The 22,349-nt window shown below is 35.9% G+C and overlaps 1 protein-coding gene across 5 annotated transcripts in view; it reads left to right on the forward strand.

Moving 5' to 3' along the window:
- Window positions 1-22,349, forward strand: part of DMTF1 (cyclin D binding myb like transcription factor 1) — a 44,949-nt gene that overhangs the window by 9,891 nt on the left and 12,709 nt on the right. For 2 of the 5 annotated variants that reach the window (XM_047097350.1, XM_047097351.1), the window contains 8 exons: window positions 948-1,064; window positions 2,833-2,955; window positions 7,291-7,385; window positions 11,362-11,476; window positions 12,360-12,436; window positions 17,356-17,513; window positions 18,649-18,681; window positions 19,585-19,694. In XM_047097350.1, coding sequence (XP_046953306.1) covers window positions 956-1,064; window positions 2,833-2,955; window positions 7,291-7,385; window positions 11,362-11,476; window positions 12,360-12,436; window positions 17,356-17,513; window positions 18,649-18,681; window positions 19,585-19,694 — 820 coding nt within the window. In that variant the 5' untranslated portion in view covers window positions 948-955. Of the gene's footprint in view, window positions 1-947; window positions 1,065-2,832; window positions 4,601-7,290; window positions 7,386-11,361; window positions 11,477-12,359; window positions 12,437-17,355; window positions 17,514-18,648; window positions 18,682-19,584; window positions 19,695-22,349 lie in introns of those variants that run through there. The other 3 variants (XM_047097354.1, XM_047097352.1, XM_047097353.1) reach the window with 3 other exon arrangements.

Below are 22,349 nucleotides of genomic sequence, written 5' to 3' on the forward strand. Positions count from 1 at the left end.
CCAGGCTCTTGATTTTAATTCAATACATTTCCTTCTGTTAGCCATGAGGTATTATACTGTAAGACTCCGATCATTCAGTCTGTCTGAACAAGAGGAAAATGATATATGTGTAAAATAGCAGGTGAAGGCCCTCTAAACAAAATCAGTTCTCTATTTCAAAAGAAGGCCTTGCACTATATCCATTTAAAAAGCAATTTGGTCAATGATGAATGTACGTACTTGTTTAATATTATGAGGGGGGGAAAATGATGAGAATAATTTTTTAGTGCTCTTAGTTTCAGCTAATAATAGAGCTTAAATACTTGTAAAAAGTGTTTTGGAGAAGTAATTCTTAGATTTATCGATGCTTTCTAAGATAAAAGGTTTAATCCATCTTGTGAAAGAATCAGAAGTTAAACACCTATTTGAATGTATCAAAGTTGCCAGTAAATAAAAAGTGGTGAGAGTTTTACTGATAAGACCTCATATTTTATTGATGAAACAACTTGGAACAGAGTCTTTTTCATTGGATGTGGTAAAAACAAGTCTTTTTAAAAACTAAATGCTGTGGGGGCTCAGTCAGTTAAGTGTCTGACTCTTGATTTTGGCTCAGGTCATGATCTCACAGTTTGTGAGAGCCAGCCCCACGTGGGGCTCTGCGCTGACAGCCTGGAGCCTGCTTGGGATTCTCTATCTTCCCCCCACCTCAAAATAAATAAACATTTAAAAAATGCTGTAGGTTTTTAATTAGAGAAGCAGATTCTTGCAGATTATTACATTTTATTCTGAATCATGGATATAACCTTTTGAAAAATTTCAAGTCTGAACTGCCATTGGAATTCACATAAAGAGCACTATATAGCATGTATAAATTGTGAGGGGTTTTTTATGAGGAGGTGGGGGAAGTTGGGGGCTACTTTATGTTCATATTTGGGACTAATTTTTTAAATCTGAAATCTATTATGTAGATTTGAGTATGAGCACAGTTGAAGAGGATTCTGACACAGTAACAGTAGAAACTGTGAACTCTGTGACTTTGACTCAGGACACAGACGGGAACCTCATTCTTCATTGCCCTCAGAATGGTAGGAAAACTTGCTGACATGTAATTATGGATCTTTCTGGATTTCTGGATTTCACATTCCCTTTGATCGTTATTACCCTGATTGGGCTAGGATAATAGAAATGGGAGTTCTCTTTTTGGCTTATGAATTAATCTTAATTTATATTTTTATGTTTTTAAAATATACCTTTATATTTTTTTAATTTGCCATAAATTTGAACTTTTTTGACTTTCATAGCTACTTTATAAATAAGTAGAATGCATTGGGCCTCCAAAGATGATGGATTAACTGTAATTAACACTTTCTCTTTGATATCATTTGGTGCCGGCAATGTATATAGCACGTTAAAAAATGTAAAAGCAATTTTGTCAATTTTTTCTAGAATCTGTAGAAGAGGATTTTACATGACTATTTGAATAAGATTTAATATCATTATCTGTAATCAGTTAAGATTCAAGAGGCTGAGGCTTGTGATTTTGTTGTCACTTCTCTACCTATTCCGTATTTATATTCATTTTGCTTTAAGTTTATCTTTGTTCAACCTAGGTTTTATCTTCTCTTCTCATTCAATACTTAATTTCTGGTAATTTTATTCAAACTTGTGATTTTAAGTACCACCTACCTATTAAAATGATTCAAATTTCTGTCTTTATTCTGAATTCTTTGTGTTTCTCATAGACACCTTAAATATCACATGTTCCAAACTGAAATCTTTCACAAAATTCCGAGACCTTGTTCTCTCTTTCTTTCTCAATTTCATTACTTAGTATCCCAGATCATAAATGTGGTAGGAATAAACCCTTCTTTCATCTCCTACATTCATTCTATCATGAAGACTTGTTGATAGTATTTTGTTTCTTGAGTCCATTGCTTCCTTGGTCTCAAGTTCCCCTTTCTTAGTTTAGAGTCTCATTTCTCACCTGGGAGGCCCCAGTAGCCTTTTAACAAGTCTCCCTGCTAATTCATCTTTCATACTGCCATTGACCTTGGTCATGATGCTCAGTAGTGGAGGAAGGTTGTTTTTTTTTTTTTTAAGTTTCACATGGTTTTTAGAACACAGTGATGGCCTCCTACCATGTCAGCTTTTCTGCTAGCCTCCCTTCCTGCCACATTTCATATACCTATGTCCTAGTAATTCATAGCTGTCTTCATTTTCCTAACACACCTTAAGCTTTTCATACTATACTGTCACCACAAATAATTATTCCTAGTGCCGGTAATAATCATTTTCCCCTGGTTTCTGTTCATTCAAGTTCTTTCCAGTTCAACACACTTCCTCTGGGAAACCTTCACCTGTAGTCTAAATTAAGTGCCTCTCCCCTCTGCCCATGAAACAGCTTTTTCATTCCCCTCGCATAGCTCTTAGAACACAATTTTGAAATTGTCGGTTTAGTCATCTCCTCTACTACCCTGTGAGTGCCTCGACAGTCAAGGGTATCTGTCATTGTTCTGTTCACAGCACTTAGCACATAGTAGGCATTCAGTAAATAACTGAGTGAATTGAATAACCAGCCCTGTCTTTGCATGTGAAATATTTGGAAAGACAGATAGTTAGTAGTACAAAGGTGTGATGTTTAAAAAGTAGCACCTCTCTTCATAGTTCTTATCATAAGAATAGGAGCTGAGGCCCTGCACTGGGGTTAGAGATGGCAGTGTCGTTGGGGGTCCTACTTGCACAACTGGGTTAACTGAGCAAATAGATAAGATTATTTCACACTTGTTGAAGATGTGGGTTTTTCTTCACTGGTTTGAAGATTTTTGAGATTTTTGTTTTATTTTGTTTCATTAGAAGCTGATGAAATAGACTCAGAAGATAGTACTGAACCTCCACATAAAAGGCTTTGTCTGTCTTCTGAGGATGATCAGAGTATTGATGATTCTACTCCTTGCATATCAGTTGTTGCACTTCCACGTAAGTCACCATGTACGAAGAACGCAGTTCCCTTTTGAAATCTGATTTTAGCTTGTGCGAGATCAAGTTGGCATTTCAAGGTAGACTTAGATCCATTATTTTTCTCTTCATTTAGTCAAAAAGCCTCTTTTTACTAATACTTAATGAGTGGGCATGGCTCTAAATGCTTTTGCATATGTTGCCTATTTGAATTTTTTCAGCTTTTTTCATTGACAATTATCACCCACTCCACCCCAAGCTTTTTTAGACATTTTCTCCTGATCATGCTCTCCCCAGTGAAATTGTAATACCACAGATACACTGGTGTGTGTGTGTGTGTGTGTTTTAATGTACTGTATGTATGTAGCGTTTTAATAACAAAGAGGATACTTTTTTTCCACCCACACCCCTCCTAGATGCAAGCATATTTTGCCCTCATTGAGAAAGCATGCTGTAGAGTAGGTATTATGATCCCTGTTTCATAAATTTTTTAGGAAAACTAAGGCACGGAGAGATACAATAACTTGCCTAAAGTCATACCCAAGCATTCTGGTCTTTGAGAACTTTGATTTTGCACTCAGCATCAAGCGCAATCACACCTTCATCCAGTTGGAAAAAACTAAGATTAGGTTTTCATCATGGCAGACTTTGTCTTCACACATAGATGTGTACTCTTTATTTAGAGTTTATTGTTTATCCAATTGAACAGAAACCATTTTCAGTTTACTGTGAGACTTTATGGAAAGACAGTATTAATGTTAAGATTGCTAATATTGCTTCCAGTGACGTAGACAGACATATGTATTTCCAATTAAATGATCTTTACTCCTAGTGATGATTCATACGATTTTTTTTAAAACTCCTCTAATTTGACCATCATTAGGTTGTGATTCAGCCATGATTGGCATGTCTATACAGATACAATCCTATATGGACATTTTCCAAGCTAGAATTTTTTGAATTCAGATATAATTAACATGTAACATATTAGTCTCAGGTGCACAACATGATAATTTGGTATCTGTATATGTTGTGGAATGAACGTAATAAGTCTGGTTAACATCTGCCACCACACATAGTTAACACTTTTTTCCTTGTGATGAAAAGTTTCAAGATAAGTTCTCTTAACATTTTCCAAGAATACCATAGAGTATTCTTAACTATAGTCCCCATGCTGTACATTATGTCCCCAAGACATAAAATAAGATGAAAATATTTTATTAAGCCAGAATTTTTGAGGGATTATTTTGACATAAATTAAGACTGGTTAATTCATTTGGGTAAAGTTGAGTACCTTGATCATGACTGTAGGTTCAAAGTCCATTTGCTATTATATTCTATGTACGGTGTCACACTGAACCCTTCACACCCTCTTTCACTTAACTGGGTATGATAATGTGGACGTACTGACCTGAGCTACTTGCTGTGGGGTCACAGCATCATCACATATGGAGAATGTTCTAGAGCCTAATATTTACAGTAGTACTAAATTTGTGAAAAGTGGGCTTGAAGTATTGTTCCCTAGATTTGTAAAAAGCATGTTGATAAAATCAACGTAGGAAAACTTCTCCATTAAAAAGTCACGTAAAAAAATGAAGTCCTGTATCATCACCATCATCTGGGACTGACTGAATGGGCAAGTCGTTGTTTGCTGGACTTGATGGAGGTAAATACTAGTTTTTAAAGATTTAACTTCAAATTTCATTTTAATGTTCACGTTTTCTTTACATGCTTTATAAAACTGATAAAAAAAAATTTGTTCCTTAAAAAATCTTAACTCTCATGTTAATCATTCTAAATCACTTACAACTTCTTATTGTTACTGTCTGTCACCACATTTTCTCCATTCCCTACTCATAGTTACAACTCTTGGTGGTTATTCATTTAGATGATTGTTGCAATACTTTATCCTCTTCTGCCTTTTGTTCTCCATACTACCTCATTAATTAGTCCCATTACCTCCTTTGGTATTACCTGTTAAGTGGAGTCCGTTTGTGATCTACTTCAGACTTTGTTTTTGTACCAATACTTCCTTTCTTTCCAGGTTACTTTCTCTAATCCTTTCTAACACTTGGAATCCTTTGCCCCTCAGGGACCCACTGATCTTAACCACTTTTTCATTGTTCCTTTTCCACTTCCATCTTTTATTTCCTCCCTACCAGGTTTGGCTCATAATTAATCATTATAATCACTGTTGCATTTACCCTCAAATCCTTTTTTTCCTTCTCTCACTTCATTGTTTTTAGTGAAACCACAATCCTGGTTAAATATGCCTGGCTATTTATGTCTATACTGGCACAGCTAACTGAAAAACAGCACAAGCAAGCTGAATGGTCTTATTTTAAATTCATGATCATTAACTTGAGGTGGGCTCATACTGTTGCCTGCCACTCACGCCACACTTAACAAATGAATGGTTTTTTCTCCCACTCAGAGATGACTTTCATACATTCCTGAACCTCCAGTATTTTCTCTACCTTTGTTACTCTCAACTGATAGCCTTGCTTCTACCCTACTGAGAAAATTGAAGTAGTCAGAAGATAATTTCTGCCAGTTTCCACCACTACAAATGAATCTGTCCATATGAATCTGTGTCCGTATGTTCCTATCTTTTCTTCTCACTAAGGCCAGCCCTTCACTTTACTAGATCCCATCCCTTCTACCTACTCAAGGACATTGTTGGAGGATTTCTTCCTTTCTCACGTGAATCATTAGCTTTTCATTCTCTACTGGATCGTTCCCATCAGTGTTAGAAACCTACTATAATTTCTTCTTTAAAATAAGAAGTCCTGTTAGCCCACTTTGGGCTCCCCTCCAACTTCTCCTCTTTCCTTTAGAGCAGAATACTTTGAAAGAATCCATATACTTCCCTCCATTTCTTCTCCCATTCTTCCTTAAACCCACTCCAGTCCGGCTTTCATCTCTGTCACTTCACCAAAATTGTTCTTCCCAGGTCTCCAGAGACTATCTTGTTGCTAAGTCCAGTGATGAATTTTTTGTTTTAGTCTTTGTCTTCACTTGATCTATCCACAGTTTTTGACAATATTTATTACTCTGAGAATATTTATCAGTCTTCTCTGAAATAATGTCTTTTGGCTTTCAGGGAACCATTCTTCTAGTTTTCTTCTACCTTTCTGTCTGTGCCTTCTGAGTCTCTTAGGCTGACCTGTCCACATGTCCCTAGTCTCTAATTGGAGTGCTCCAGGACTCCATTCTTAGGCTGCTGCTTCTGTTTTGTTTTCTCATTCCCTAGAATTGGTGGTTTTAAATCCTGTCTCTTGTGATCATGTTCAGATTTATTCCAGTCCAACCTTAAACTTAACTCTAGATGTTTAGTAGGTATCTCAAAGTAGTGTGTTTAAAACCAACCCATGAAACTTCTTAAATTCTAAAATTTGCTGCTTCTACAAATCTTCCCATTTCATTAATGGCAGGTACATTTTTCTAGTAGCTCTGATTTTTAAAACTTTAATAACATCCTTTTGTTGTCAGTTTCTTTCATATTTAGTTTATCCACAAATCCTGTTGGTTCTCCTATCAAAATATATCCACAGTTTGAACTGCTCATCATCCTCACTTGCCTTTGGCCCTGGGCCAAGTCCCTGACTTCTCTAACCTGGATTATTGAGTTAGCTTCTTAACTGATTTCACAGTGCCCTTGCCACCCTTCAGGCTGTTTTCTTGTTAGTAGCCAAAGCAATCCTGTTAAAATAAAAATTAGATTATATCACTTTGTATCTTCCAGTGGTTTCCCATCTGAGAATTAAAGCCAAAGTCTTTACATTAGCCTACAAGTCCTCACAGAACCAGTCTTCTGGTTACACTATCCTACTTGCCATCCCTTTGAACAGTCCAGATGTGCCCCCATCTCAGAGTCTCTGCCCATGGCTTTCCTTCTGCTTGAAGTGCTCCTTCTTAGGATACCTGTGTGACTAGCTCCCTTTGCCATTTTGTTCCAAGTCTGGGTTACTTCTCTTCTCCTGTTAACTAAAATTTCAATCTCCTCCCCCCAGTACATTCCCTTTCCTGCTTTACTTTTTTCTCATTTATCAACACCCAACATAATATGTTAATTTCGTGTCTTTCTTACTAGAATATAAGCACCATGAAGGCACAATTCTGTTTTATTTGCTCACTGCTGTCTTCCCACCACCCAAAGCATTACTTAGTGTGTATTAGGTGCATAATGACTTTTTCTTAAACATATATATATCTGTATCTTTATAGACATAGACTTAATTGGCAAGGAATATGCTAGGAAATTAGATGGTCATGTATTTTTTCCCATGGATTTTATTTTTTTAATAATTAGAACTTGCTATTATATTGGAATTGAATTGTTCTTTCTTCTTGAAGTTTCAGAAAATGATCAGAGCTTTGAGGTGACCATGACTGCAACCACAGAGGTGGCAGATGATGAGATTACTGAGGGAACTGTGACACAGATCCAGGTATAGTGAGTCTTTTTACTGACTGCAAGAGGATTATCCTTAACACATACCTTAGGTGATAAAATGATGAGAACATAATTTGTCTGACAAAGGACACAATTGAGGTAAGATTTATTATTTCATTCAGGTTTCCAGTCCCCACTTGTATGAATCTCACAATAGTAGGCAAAGATAGAATTTTAAAATTCATTCCCTATAGTGGTTCACATCTGTTGAAACAGATGGTGCACGTGTATTCTTTAGCTACATGGAATGAACTCATTTGAGCTGTTAAATAACTTTAAATTTTATCTTACCGGTTATATAAGATATTGATATAAAGCTTTTTAAGTGTTACCCAGCACTTCTCTCTAATGACTGATTTAGAAAGGCTACATGTGTTCTCTGTTCTAATATGAATGGAAGCTAGTTATTTAACACGGATTTTAATTATGACAGTTGTAGCTCAGGTAGAACCTTTTGGTGTTTGCAGGACTAGATAACATTTTACCCTGAGTTAAGAAGTTGGATAACAATCAGGGGTTACTGCTTTCTTTTTATGTGAACTTCTGTGTTTCATATGAGTTATTTCTGCCAAAAGTAATAGAATCCTTTGCTCTTTTAGATAGCCTGGAGCTTAAATCTCTTTTACTTGTAAGTTTATATCTCTGGCTGATTGGGCCTTTCTTTTTAGTATCTTGTCCTTTTGTTTCATTTCTTTAATTAATAAAATATTTTTAAAGTAGACAGTAGAGACGTTACATCATTATCTTATGTGAAGCATGACAGTGAGCCTTCTTCAGTTAGGTAGAAGAATTACAAGTTGATAATATAACATCAAGGACTAAGGATATCTCAAGTGGGTGCACTGTGAGCCTTTTTCAATTGGGAACTTCACAGTGGTTCCAGAATGACTGAATTTCTAGAGGAGTGAGTCTTTCATGTACTTCAAACAGCTTTGAGCCCAGCTAGAGATTCTCATTATCTGCTCTTATATTTCAGTGGGTGATTTGGACAGGAATTTATTCCATGCTCTCTGAAGCAATAGAACACGTTCTTCAAAATGGGGCTTGTCAAATTCATTTCCAATTCAAAGACTATGTAGTCCCACTTAGATTCCGTTTTCGGCACCGTACAAATAGGTGTGTATTCATAGGTGATTTGGTTCACAACCTAGTTGTTAAAAGATTGAGCAGTGGCAGTGTTAGACAAATTATAGGGTTGTTTTGTTTGGGTTATTTCTTAAGAGTTAGTGAGTTATAATTTCATAGTAGCCTCTTGGTTTATTATTAACCATTTTAGTCAATGAAAAACTTGTAATAGTTTCTAATATTTGTTTCATAAGAATACCGTTAGGTTGTGAGTGAAAGCATAGTTAAAATTTCAGAAATAGTCTGCTTTTTGCTCTGTCCTCTGTGTCAAAGCAGGTGTAGCTATTTCACATATTATGGTAGTTACTATACTGTCCCATTTCAGCAATGGAACTATCTTGAAAAATGATTAGAAACTAAAAAATTTCCCAATATATACAGTGCTTTGTGGTTGCAAGAGGCATTTAGTGGGTAAAATGCTTAGATTTACATTCCTAAGTCAATGTATGTTATAGGCATGAAACCCTACAGTCAAGTCAAAAAGGCTGCATTTAAAAAACAAAAACAAAAAACACTATAGTGGGTGGCTCAGTCGGTTTAGCGTCCGATTCTTGATATCGGCTCAGGTCATGATTTCAAGATCATGGAATCAGGGTCCAGTGGGGCTCTACACTGAGCATGGAGCCTGCTTATGATATTCTCTCTCTCTCTCTCTCTTTGTCCCTCTCTCTCTCTCCCTCTCTCTCTCTCCCTCTCTCTCCCTCACCCCCTCTCCCCATCTCCCCATCTCCCCGTCTCCCTCCCTTCCTCTCTCTCTTCCTCCCTCCCTCCCCCTTTCCCTCATCCACCCTCCCTCCCTCCCTCTGCCCTTCTCCCCTGCTCAAGCTCTGTCTCTAAAAAATCACAAGTATAAAAAAAAAGTATACTAAACATATCTGAGTAATTTAAAAAGCTTCTACATAAAGTAGTGAAAATGGAGGTAAAATAATGTAAAACTTAATATCTACATACTACGTGTAGATAGATAACATTTAAGGTAACTATGTCTCCTACTATCCTCATTTAACTCATTTGTTATGGACAGTGTTAATTATTCTAAAATACAATAATTGTTGGCTTCATTTGATGGCTTTTTACATGTTTACCATTATATGACTTAAGTAATAATTGTAATTCTTCATCAGGGTAATTTAAGCCAAAAGGCATTAGGTATTTGTCCAAAGAGAGCAGTTAATTAGCATGACAAGTGTATTCCTAAGTTCATAGAGTGGCCTGTGTATTTAGACTCACTCTGGGAAATGATGATTTTATTCTTTTAAGCAACTGGTTAATATATAAGAGAACATCATTTCAGAAGAATATTTTCTACATTACATTTCTTAACAGTAGATATTGTTTGTATCAAGGTCTTTTCACAGCAGTCTCTATCACAGTAACCTCTGTGTCAAATCTTAGATAATTGGGTTCTTCAGAATACAAGAGACATTATCTGTCTAGTCTGTCTCCATTCTCAGCTTTATAAAGGTAGTCTCTTGATCTTTAAAAGAAAAAATCTAAAGTGTATGACACATAAATGCAGGGTTACAAAACTTTTCATACTTGTTCCAGTGACTCTAGCTTTTTGCCCATGGATTTAAGAAAACACTTTAATAAATACAATATATTCATTACCCCCAAATAGAAAAATAAAGTAGGTGACAAAGGAAACGTGGCTTTTCTATTCATTGTGCTTGGTTTGTTCACTGACAGCTTCTCTCTTTCCAAGTAGGATGATTTCAGTTCCTCTTGAAATTAGAAATTCAATTTCTGTCTATTCAAGAAATAGTCCAATCTCTTAGGATTTACCTCCAGCCAGTGACATAGTTTAGTTAATCTAGTCTGAGACCGAATGGAATTGAGTGGTCACTAGGCATGTGACTTTCCTCCTATTCTTATCTGCCTATGGTCGGTGGGCTCATGCCTGAAATGGTAGCACTGTTTCCAGATCTTTCTGACTCACACTGTATCTGTCTTTAGCCCAAGACCAACTCTCTTAAGCAGCTTTGTTCCTGCAGAATTTGCTAGGTTAGGTATATCTGTAGTTGAAAATGTACCTGGTGTGACAGTTGGATAAATACACTGAAAGCAACTGAATTTTATATTATAAAGGGTGAATTTTATGGTGTGTGAATTATATCTCATGCTTGCTTCAGCAGCACATATACTAAAAAATTGGAGTTATAAAGTTCTCAATAAAGTTGTTAGTTTTTAACTTCATGGTATTCAATGAAGATTATTTTTACCATAATAATAATAAATAATACCATATAGTTCTTTGAAAAGAAGGTATATTAATAAGGTTAGGAACCAACTCTTGAGATTGGCTAAAACAAAGTTGTCAGTGAACTATAAGCAGACTGTGATTTTGCAATGTCTTTTGATTTAGCCTGTTAATTCTTTAAATTTAGCAAGAGAGTACATTACAGATGACTAAATATTTAGGCAACAAATAACCTATAAGGACATGAACAACCGTGACACTCATCTGTAACATTTCCATTTTATTGTATGTATGAGCTCATTTTACATATATGAACATACAGATGGCTTCAGATATATTAATTCAGTCACATAATGGAATCTTAACTATTATTCTATAAAATTTAAGCCACTAGTACAGAGTTACTTGCTTAAATGAAGGTCATATTTTATTAATGCAGGCAGTTTTGTTTTCATACTGCCATGAGAACAGTAAAAAAAAATTTGTTTTTCTATAAATTGAATATATTTTTACTATATCTGAAACAAATGAATTCTGTATTAGTAGAGTTTTAGAATGTTTAGTATTGCACACAAAGATGAATCAGATTGGGTATTAAATCGAGCTATACTTTTTTTTTTTTTTTTCCTACTTTTACATCTTCAAGATTCTACAGAATGAGCAACTAGATGAAATATCTCCCTTGGGTAATGAGGAAGTTTCAGCAGTTAGCCAAGCATGGTTTACAACTAAAGAAGATAAAGATTCTCTGACTAACAAAGGTAAGCTATATTGTGAATTTTAGTGTCCACTGGAAAAAAATGGAGGTAAAAAGATCTGGTAGTCATCAGGATTTTGGATTGGGCCTTCATAGTTGTGATTGAGTAGTTACAGAAATTGAGTTTACCATGAAACCAACATTTGTTTTTCAGTACTTGATCATTTCTCTGACATGCAGTAAATTATAAACAGATGTCCATTAAAAGACAGTATAGTTAGTGCATGGGAGTGGGAAGACCAGTCTTTTCAGAGATCTAACTTTGGTCTGATAGGCAGCTTAGCGGCTTAAAGTAAGTGTTTTATACTGCTGCAGAGTTCATAAGGATTGTTAGGGAACTGCTACAACAAAGTGCAGTCATGGATATGCCACTCTGAAATAAGAAAAGGAAGCAAAAGTAAGTAAATTGATTGTTTTCAACCACTGTATAGTAAATACTCATTAAGAATGTATTATTCACTTGGTATCCATTGGATTATGTTTACCTTGTCCTAGAATCTTTTGTGCACATTCTTTTGCCCATAAAATTTATTTTTTGCATTGGATAAATTTTTCAGAAAGTTTGGAGCATGATTTGGCTTTTATAATTCTCATGCCTTTTTTTAGCAGGCTTTTATTATTGAATAAGAAATATAACTGATAGGAAGTAATAATTTTTTTTCCTTTTACTTCTTACTGTCTTTATTTAGTAAGATTGAATGTATTCTGTTTTAAAAACCAGAGGTTACAAAAGCAACTACGTGGAGATCTTTCAGATTTCAGATGAAGGAGAAATTAGCTGCCTTTTATTCACACAGATAATTTATTTAATCACAAAGCAAATCTTTAGTGTTTTATCCATCTTGAAGGATAACATTTTCTATAATATTATTTGTTTTCCTTTAAAGGACATAAATGGAAACAGGGGATGTGGTCTAAGGAGGAAATTGATATTTTGATGAACAATATTGAACGCTATCTAAAGGTATCTTATGGCATATTTTTGTTTCACTAATTTTTTCATTTCCAGTTGCAAAAATTATCAAAGCATCATATTGTATGTACTTATTAGGAGCTTTTCAGTAATTTTTATAATGGATGATTGGCTAATATGTGTCTTGGCTTAATAATTGTAAGGTGTATGATTATGGTATGTTTTTAAACAAATTTGGAATTCTTAGTTTAAAATAGTTTTACTGCTTTAGTTGATACCAAAAGTTTAGACAAAATCCTCACAGCTTCTCAAAACCCTAAAGCCCTGTCTTTTCAAGCAACCTAATAATTAAGAGTTTAAGCTTGTATTGTCTAAAGCTTAAGATACACATCTTCTTTGAGTGAATTTCTGACATGACAGTCCTCCCTTTTTTAAAAAATGGATAATTTAGTTCATTTTCCTGTTGAGGCTTATATGTTAGCTAAGTCATCCTCTTCAGTAAATGTCTCTCGAACACAGTATTTTTGAGGCACTGGAGATAGGAATTCCTATAACACAAGGTACTGGTGTTTGAAAAGCCAGCAGTTCATTTGGGAGTGTTGAAAGCAGGTGAAGACCAACACAAGGCTTTGTACCATGTGAGTGATAAATTCTGCATGAAATCAGAGAAGGAAGAGTGTATTTTTAGGGTTTGGGACAGTTAGGGAAAATACTTGGAAGATCAAGGATTTGAGCGGAATCTTTAAGAAATAGAACTTAGACTGGAATAGGGCTGGAGGGAACAGCATGAGTAAATGCTGAGTACCAAGGAATCAGAAATGAAACCCAGAGCACGTTGAATTAGCCCTTTTAACTTGAACTGAGTTAATTAGCCTCTGGAAACTTGACTTTGAAATCCAGTCCAAAAAATTAGAACTCTTTCCTATAGGAAAATGAGAAAAAGTGGTAACTTAGTTAAGTGAGGAATTGGTGGAGTAGATCTGTGCTCTTCTCAAGGAAATGTTTCCAGAGATTTGCTGACCATTCCTGTAAAGGAGTTAGTGCATGTTTGAAATATAGACCATTAGCACTGTTTGGGAATGGGAGGAGTACAGTATTTATTTAACCATTCTATTGTTTGATCCTTAGGTGGTTTATATTATTTTTCACTATTATAAATACATTTGCTGCCTAGAATATCCACGTTGTAAAGCTTAATTTTAAGCTGTACTCTTCCCAAGCTAAGCTTTATGAACTGTAAAGAGTGAAACACTTCATTTCTTTGTTAATGGGTAAAGATTATTCCTAGCAAACTAGTTTTTTGGGGTTTTTTGTTTGTTTGTTTTTAAGAGAAACACAAGTGCAGTGACCATTGAAAATGTATCTAGAAGTGTATTAAAGTTGTCCACTGGTCACATACACTTTAGTTAAAATGGAAAAACCTGGAAAAATGTTGCAGGTTTAAATAAGGCAATGACGAACAGTAACAACATTGAACTTTGGGAATTAAGGTGGTTTCTTGTCTAGGGGATTGGAGTAGATGGTTTCCAGGGATTAAAGGGTGGGAATGTGACTGAAATTTGAGAGCTTTTAGATGACCATTTCAGTTGACCAGATGAGAGTAGTAAAGACTTTATGGTGGTGGGAGAAGAATTTTCAGGGAAAGGGCAGATAAGCAGGTAATCTCTAAGGAAACCTGGTGACTGGATGTTGGGGAAGAGGGAAAATGAGGGGTTGGAATAAATTCAGAATGTTTTATTTTTGGATAACTAGGAGAATAATGAATGGATTGGCAGAGATGGGAAATGTCCACAAAGATGTACTGATCTTGGGAAAAGATAATTTGTTTGATATTTGACCATGGTTTTTAGTATGTGCTGCTGTTTAAGAACATTGTGGTGCCATTTTTAAACCAATTAATTAGATGTCAGATAAATGAAAGTAACTGTCAAATAGTTTGAAAAAAAAAAAAAAACAGAAGAAAAAGAAAATCTTTCCATCTCACTGTATGTATGGTCATCCTGCAACACATTGCCTTTCATATATTTAGGCTTATAAATATTAGGCCTAATTATTTGCATAATTGAAACTGCATAAGAAAAATTTCGATTCTAGAATTTAGAAACTTGGGGTTCCTGGCTGGCTCAGTCAGTAGAGTGTGTCACTCTTTTGCTCTTGTAGTCGTGAGTTTGAAATGCATGTTGGGTGTAAAGATTACTTAAAAAAGAAAATTAATTTTAAAAAATTTAGAGACTTACTCTGAAATTTTACATATTCAAAAGAATGTATATAATGCATATCAGTATAATTTTACTTCTTTTTGAAATTTATGTAAATAGATTTATCCTGAGTGTTAACTGATTTCTGTTGTTTGTTGTGATTTTGTGATCCATTCCCTGTTGATTTTTTTAGCTGTATTTCATTATGCTAGGATAAATACCTACCCAGGTGCAGTCAGTGGTCATTTAGGGTCTTTTTAGGTTTTTTGCTATTATGTAAAAATCTGATGGGTGTGAGTGGTATTTTATTATGGATTTAACTTGTATTTCTCTGATTACATGCTTTTATATATGCTTAGTGGCCATTTCTAGTGTTTCCTTTTTGAAATTCCTATTTGTATTTTCTGTCAGTTTTTCCGTAGGGTTCTTTTTCATTTTCTAGACTATTTATTTATTTATTTAGAGCGAGCGAGCGAGCACGCATATGTGAGGGACAAAGAAAAGAAATACAATCCTAAGCAGGCTCCGTGCTGTCAGCGCATAGCCTGATGTGGGGCTCCATCTCCCCAAGCCCTGAGATCATGGCCTGAGCCAAAATCAAGAGTGGGATGCTTGACTGACTGAGCCACCCAAGTGCCCCTAGACATTCTTTTTTTTTTTATTTTTTTTTTTTCAACGTTTATTTATTTTTGGGACAGAGAGAGACAGAGCATGAACGGGGGAGGGGCAGAGAGAGAGGGAGACACAGAATCGGAAACAGGCTCCAGGCTCCGAGCCATCAGCCCAGAGCCTGACGCGGGGCTCGAACTCACAGACCGCGAGATCGTGACCTGGTTGAAGTCGGACGCTTAACCGACTGCGCCACCCAGGCGCCCCTAGACATTCTTAATGTATGCTGGTTACTAATGGTTTTTTTGTTTATTTGTATTGTAGATATCTTGTCCCAATTCAGTGGCCTAGCATTTCCTTCTCCCTAGGGGTCATATGATGAAAAAAGATTCTTAATTTTCAATATAAAAATAATCATTTTTACCTTTATATTTTGCATGGTTGTTGAAGGTACTCCTCCTCTGTGTCAAGGACATAAAAGTTTTAGTTTTGCCTTTCATACTGATTTTTTTTCCCATAGCTGTGAGATAGGATTTCACTGTTGTTGGGGTTTTTTGTTTTATTTTGTATGGATGGCAGTTGTCCTGGCATCATTATGGAATATCAGTCTTTTCCCAATGTACAATGTCCATTCTGTCCCAGATCTAGTTTCCACACATTTGTTTCTAGGTTTTCTAATATGTTCCCAGGTTCTGTTTGTTGATACCTGCACAAGTATAGATAAATGTGGGACAAGTCTCTTTATGAATGTCTTGGCTAGTTTTGGCTCTTTGCTCTTCCTTTATAAATTTAGAATCAGGTTGCAGAGAATGGAAACTGTTGGGATTTGTTGGGGGGACTGCATTGAATCTGTGCATCAGTTTGAGGGGAATTCACATCTTTATAGTATTTCATCTTGCTACTGAGAACATCGTATAGCCCTCCATTGTAGTGAATTCCTCTTTAATGCCTTTTGATAGTTTGTTTTCCTCCATGAAGGACTTGGGTAACTTGCCTAAGATTTAGTCCTATTGCTTTTAATTTTGATGTTACTGTAAATGAGAACTTGTAAACTTTGTTAGGAACTTTCTATAGAAACACAAATAAATGACTTTATATATTGACTTCGTAAGCGGCAGCCTTGCTAAATATTTTCTTTTATCAAATTGTCAGCAAAACCAAACTTGATATTTATATTTATATTTTTTCCATAAATCTTATAATTAATAACTAATTTTTTCTGAAATTAACACAAATTTGTATTCCTGGAATAAGCTCACTTTTTGCATTGATTATTAACCTTTTTATACATTGTTGAGTTCATTGTGCTAAAATACTTTAAGGACTTAGAGGATCTATGTTAATGAATGAGCTTACCTGAAAAATCTTTTCTGAAACTGTCCTTGTCTGGTTTTGTTATTGAGGTTATGTCAGCCTAATAAAAGAGAATGAAGAAGTGTCCCGCCTGTTTTTCTATACCCTAGAATAGTTTAAAAATCAGAATTATCTTGATTGTTTGGTAGGATTTACCTATAAAGCCATGTGGGCCTGGTGTTTCCATTGTGAGAAAATTATTAATAACTTATTAAATGTTCTTGATGGTCTAGATTTTCTTTCTCTTCCTGAGTCTATTTTGGTAAGTTTAATTTTTCTAGGAGTTTGTTCATTTTATGTAAGTTTTCAAATTTATTGCCATAGAATTTTCATAATGTTTAATTCTCTACTCTGTAGCATTTCTATTTAGGCCCCATGTTTTTCATTTCCAGTATGGTTTTGTCTTTTAGTTTTTCTGTAAGTTTATCTTTTCATATTTTATTAGTCTTAATGGATCTTTTGAAAGAAGCATTTTTTAGCATTGCTTGTCATTTCTGTTACTTGATTCCTCATTCCATTAATTTTGTTATGATTTTCTACTTTAGATTTTAATATTTTTCTGTTGTAAAAGGGGTTGACACAACTTTACTGAATTTTATACAGTTTCTTTTTGGAACATTAAAGTATCACTTTATTATCTCTTGAAACATTCTAAAGTTTATATTTGACTTATTAATGAATTAACAATGCATTATTTTTCTAAATGCCATTGGTGATCTTGAACATAAAAGAAACAACTTTTAAAAAGCATAGTATATCCATATGCATTTTATCAGAAATCCCTAAATCAAAGAAATGTAACCCATTTAGGCACGCGGAATAAAAGATGCTACAGAAATCATCTTTGAGATGTCAAAAGACGAAAGAAAAGATTTCTACAGGACTATAGCATGGGGTCTGAACCGGCCTTTGTTTGCAGTTTATAGAAGAGTGCTTCGCATGTATGATGACAGAAACCATGTGGGAAAGTATGAAAACTTGTAATGCTGCATGTTTTCATGTAATTAGGGGAAATACCTTAAGGAGCTTTCATTTTTTAAAGTATAGTTATGATTAAAACTTTAATTGGAGACAGCTATGATTAGTTTGTTGTGTTAATATTTTTTCTCTCCATTTCCATGTTATAAATATGGAAACCTCATTTTAACAAGGGCTCCTAGAAACTAGAATCTAAATCCCCTTATATATGTCAGATTTTAGACTTAGCTGTCTTCATGCATCAAACTCTGCTTTGTAATAAAGTAACGTTATAATAAAATGTATTATAGTGGTTAAAGATTTAGGAAGTGTGGAAAAACCTCAATTCATCAGTAACATTGTTCTTATTCAATTTTTTTTTTTTTTATAGTATAGCATTTCCTAGGTTAGTGACTTTTTTTTTTTTTTTTAATAAAACCAGAGTGGAAAAATAACTAAATTTCTGAATACAATGCATGGATTTCTGTTATAGGCAACATTTATGGGAAGGCATCTTTTTTTCAACTCAATGATTATATAGTGTTACTAACATATTTATAATTTCTCTTTGGAAATTTTAGGTAGTCATAGGACAGCTTATTAGATACTGCTTTTAAAAAGAAATTGCAATGGCTGTTTTGAGTACTTGCCCAACTAAAGAAAAAGAGCCTTTACATTAAAGCAAGAGTATGGCAGATGTCCATGCATGGGTAGTGGAAATGAAGAGAATTTTAAATTTTTCAGTGCCTTGTGAGAATTCACCATAGATTTGCATCTTGGCTCTGGTTTATAATGTCATGCATAAGTCTTTCGGAATAACTATCAGAGGACCTGAAACCAGTTTTGAAATAAAGGGAAAGTTAAACAAAATAGGAGCAAATATGTTTTAAATGTTGAATTTTCCTAGAGAAAAATATACATTAATTACTTTTGTTACAGCTAAAAGGTTTTTTTTTTTGCAAAAAAAAATAGAAGCATTAGTTTTAATTTTCAGTCATTTACCTTGAAATTAGTCACTTTAAAAATATTATCATTATGCTAAGTGACTTACCATTTGGCTCCCTAAGTGAAAATCTGATTTTTATCAAGGTTGTTTAGCATTCTTTGTTTTAATTCATCTTTTTAAAAATTTGTTTAAATTTCTAGATATACACCTGAAGAAATTGAAAAGCTCAAGGAGTAAGTTTAACAATTTTTTTCCTTTTCATTAATTCTGATAGTTGGGTTTTACCTTTCTAAAAAAATATCTTTGTGTTTAAAACTTTTATTTTGAAAATGTCAAGAGAGTTTTAGTAGACTGGTATATTTAATCCTGCTGTTAAGCATGAGACCGTAAAAAAGAACTTTTCAGATCCATACGTGCAGAGTATGCCCATAAATGCCCATAAATTTAGTCTCCTGTTGTGAGCTGCCGAATGAAATGTGTGGCAGACCACTGATAAGGGTTACAGAAGAGACTAGATGGCCATTCTTGGTGGCCTGAAGACTGGACCTCAGGAACTTACATACGGAATTAAAACCAGGGTTGTGCTACTCTGTGTTTAAAATGATGACTTAGCAAATGTTTTACTTAATATCTGGGCGGACTCTACCTTATAAAGGCTATTTCACAGGAAAAATAATTTTGCTTCGTTGAGCAGGGCCATAAAGTATGGGTAAATGGATTGTATGGATCATGGTGAAAATTGAAGGCTGGTCCTTGTTATAATGATAGCACCTTGTGAAACTTTTTCAGATGACTGAGAAGAGCTTGTTAGGAGTACTCAAAAGGGAACAATCTGGGGATTGCCTGGGAGATTGTCAGTAACCTGAGGGGAAATTTGGTCTTTTTTGAACACATATCCAAGTTACTTATTTCTTCTCTGACCCAGGAAAAAGGCAATTGCTGCCTGTTTTTTTTTCACCCACAGACAACTGTGGACCCCAAAAAAAGGCCACACTTTCAAACTTTGGCTCTCAAAGTATTGCTGCCCACAACTTCCAAACCACTCAAATGGGAAGAAGAAGAATGAAGAATAAATGATGAAATTAAAAGGGAGAAAACAGTTGAACCAAATGCTGATTGGCAGACTCTTGTTTTAGGCTCCGGATAAAGCATGGCAATGACTGGGCAACAATAGGGGCGGCGCTAGGAAGAAGCGCGTCTTCCGTCAAAGATCGGTGCCGACTGATGAAGGATACTTGCAACACAGGTACTGTGAGCGCCCCGGCTGGCTTCTCTGGTCTCCATTGGCGCTTCCTGGCCTTTCACATATGCCCTGTCTTCTGTCCTGGGAAGAAATTTGTCATTCACTTTGTAGCAGGAATTTAACTCTTAGAAACCTTAGTCTCCAGTGAAAACTAGTAACCAATTGTGAACTCTCTGTTACATCAGAATTTTTTTTTAGATGGCAAGCTTATAAATCCATTAAGCACAAAGCATGTTTTCACCAGTTCTAAAGATCCTTAGGTTTTTTGGGTTTTTTGCCACAAGTCAGAAGCACAAACCTACATCTAGTAATTAGTGCTTTAGCCTCTTATCTTGTTAGATATCCAATGAATTCAATCTTAGTTTATCATGCAAGTAAAACATTAACGTTTTAGGTTACCAAAGACTGAAAGCTATCTTAACAATTACCCATGAAAACTTAAGAGACCGACAAAATTAACTGTCACTTTAAGTCATCCTTTTGTTAACAAATTGGAACAGAGATAACATGAGCTTATTTGACCCTCAGCAAATCAAGGTAGAATAAAAGTTTTTTTTAATGTTAATAAACATCTATCTCAAACCAACAAACTTAAATTAGCTTAAACACTGAATACGTTTTACTTGAGTCCACGTAAGACAATTTGTTCCCCTTGGTTAATTTTTACCTGCAACGTTGGTGGGGAAATCTGACATCGGTGGTCTTTGTTCCTAGACATCTAGGGTGGGAGGAGGAGCTGATGGTGCCTGAGGCATTGAGGAGCCAGTTGTGCCAGCCGCCCCCCAGGTGGTGCAGAAACAGGAGCGGGGAAGGGAAGACAGAAGAGACAGGTGCCAGCGGAAGGCAGAGAAGAGAATTCCCAGTTTTAAATCTTGGCAGCTCAGAGGAGCAGACTCCAGGTTTCTTTTGTTTTGTTTGCCACCAGTGGAACGAGACAGTCCATGTCAGTCCTGAGAAGACAGGGAATTTCCCCGAAACAAAAGGAGTTTCGGCAGCTGCTTGGGAATATTCCCTCAAGTCCCCGTTCTGAGGTAGAATAACCAGAGACAGTTGGCTTGAATTATAGTCGTTGACCAAGGAAATGAAGGAGACACAAGTCCCCATACACAGTCACACGGCGACTCCAACATGCTGCCCAGCACCAACACCTTAGTGTTGCAGCTTCATTCCTCGTCCCTTGTGGAACTACTAGTGCACCTCTGGGAGGTGATCAGGCTCCCCTTCTGCCTCTTACGGGCAGGTCTGCCAAAACGAACCTGGGTTCTTAGAAGGCTGATGGGCATCCCTGAGCCGGTTCCTGGGCCTCTTGGGTTCCATGAGCACCTACGGGGGTTGTTGCCCCGGTGTGCCAGGAGGGCTGGTCTCCTGTGGATCAAGCGGCCTGCTGGCACCAGGTGAGGCTGCCTCTCCCGGCACCCGGAGGTTTGCAGCCCCGGTGGCAAAGGAGGTGGAAATGCACTGTCTGAATCCCAGACCAGCCCCCCAGTAATGTAGCAGGATTCTCGCACAGAGAGTCATAACACTGAGGCTTTTCTTTCCAGGAAGCAACTTTATTCCTGCTGGCACCGCTCAGCTGGGTTCGTACCCAAAGAACTGAGCCCCGAACGCCACGTGGTGTAGTTTTCTATGTATTTTTTTACTTCGTCTCCCATATATGGTAACACACAAACATGTGGTCTGATGTTAAGTGGTCTCATTTTACAAGGTCTTGAGGGATGTTGTCAAGTAAGCAAATAGCAAGGTTGCCTTGAGGGTTTTTTTTTTCCTTTTCTTTCCTTAGGGAGGGGACCCTACCACAATTTTAATTCAGATTTTATTTTCTAGTCTTGCTTTTTCATCAAGCTTTATAGACCTAAGTAATCCTTCAGTTTTCTTTTGTGTGAGATGACACTGTTCACAGGGACACATCTCACTTTTCAGTCGTTTTAGGTATGTACCATGTTTCCTTTTTGTAGCAACTCATAACTGCTCCGGTTGTGAAAGTATTTATCATTAAGGCTTACATACAGGAGTTTGTTTTAATTTAAGCCCATCCAACTGTGGAGCTTACGTTAACAAGCTTATCAACTCAGGTTTATAAAACACTTTAGTTCAGGCAGATCACAACTTAAGAAGTTATATTCCAAAGGTGTGGCTCTCTTTTGCTTATTTCAAACAAATAAGTATATTTTTCCATAGAAAAAAACTTGCGACTTTTGTTTCAACCCCCAGACCACAAATGCCTTTTTAACTTTTAACAGATGACACTGTTAAACCTAACCTTTGTCATCAACAACAGTATTTAGGCTTTGCCACTAACTCTCACTCAATCTTTCTGAGCCTCAGTTTCCTCTGTAAAAAAGAAAGAGGTTAGAATGATCTCATTGTTCCCTTTTAGCCCCAAAATTCTCTGAAGGATCCACACTCTGCTCATTCTTTGAATTAAAAAAAAAAAAAAATAGTTATCAAGTTAAGCTTTCAGTGTATATATTTTCTGTTTTCACCTCCCTATCCTGCTAAAGTGGAATTAGGAATATTTTCTGAGTAACCATTCCACCAGCACTATGACCTGCAAGACAGTGAGAACAGAAATTCCACTAACTCTTGTTATTCTGTGAATGACAGCTTAATGAATGAAGCTGGAATAGGAGCTTTAGATTTAGGATGGGACCCTAGCGT

Source organism: Lynx rufus, unplaced genomic scaffold (assembly GCF_022079265.1).
Source record: "Lynx rufus isolate CCGP_SWC_20201006 ecotype Redwood Valley unplaced genomic scaffold, mLynRuf1.p SCAF_4, whole genome shotgun sequence".
In the NCBI taxonomy this organism is placed as follows: domain Eukaryota; kingdom Metazoa; phylum Chordata; class Mammalia; order Carnivora; family Felidae; genus Lynx; species Lynx rufus.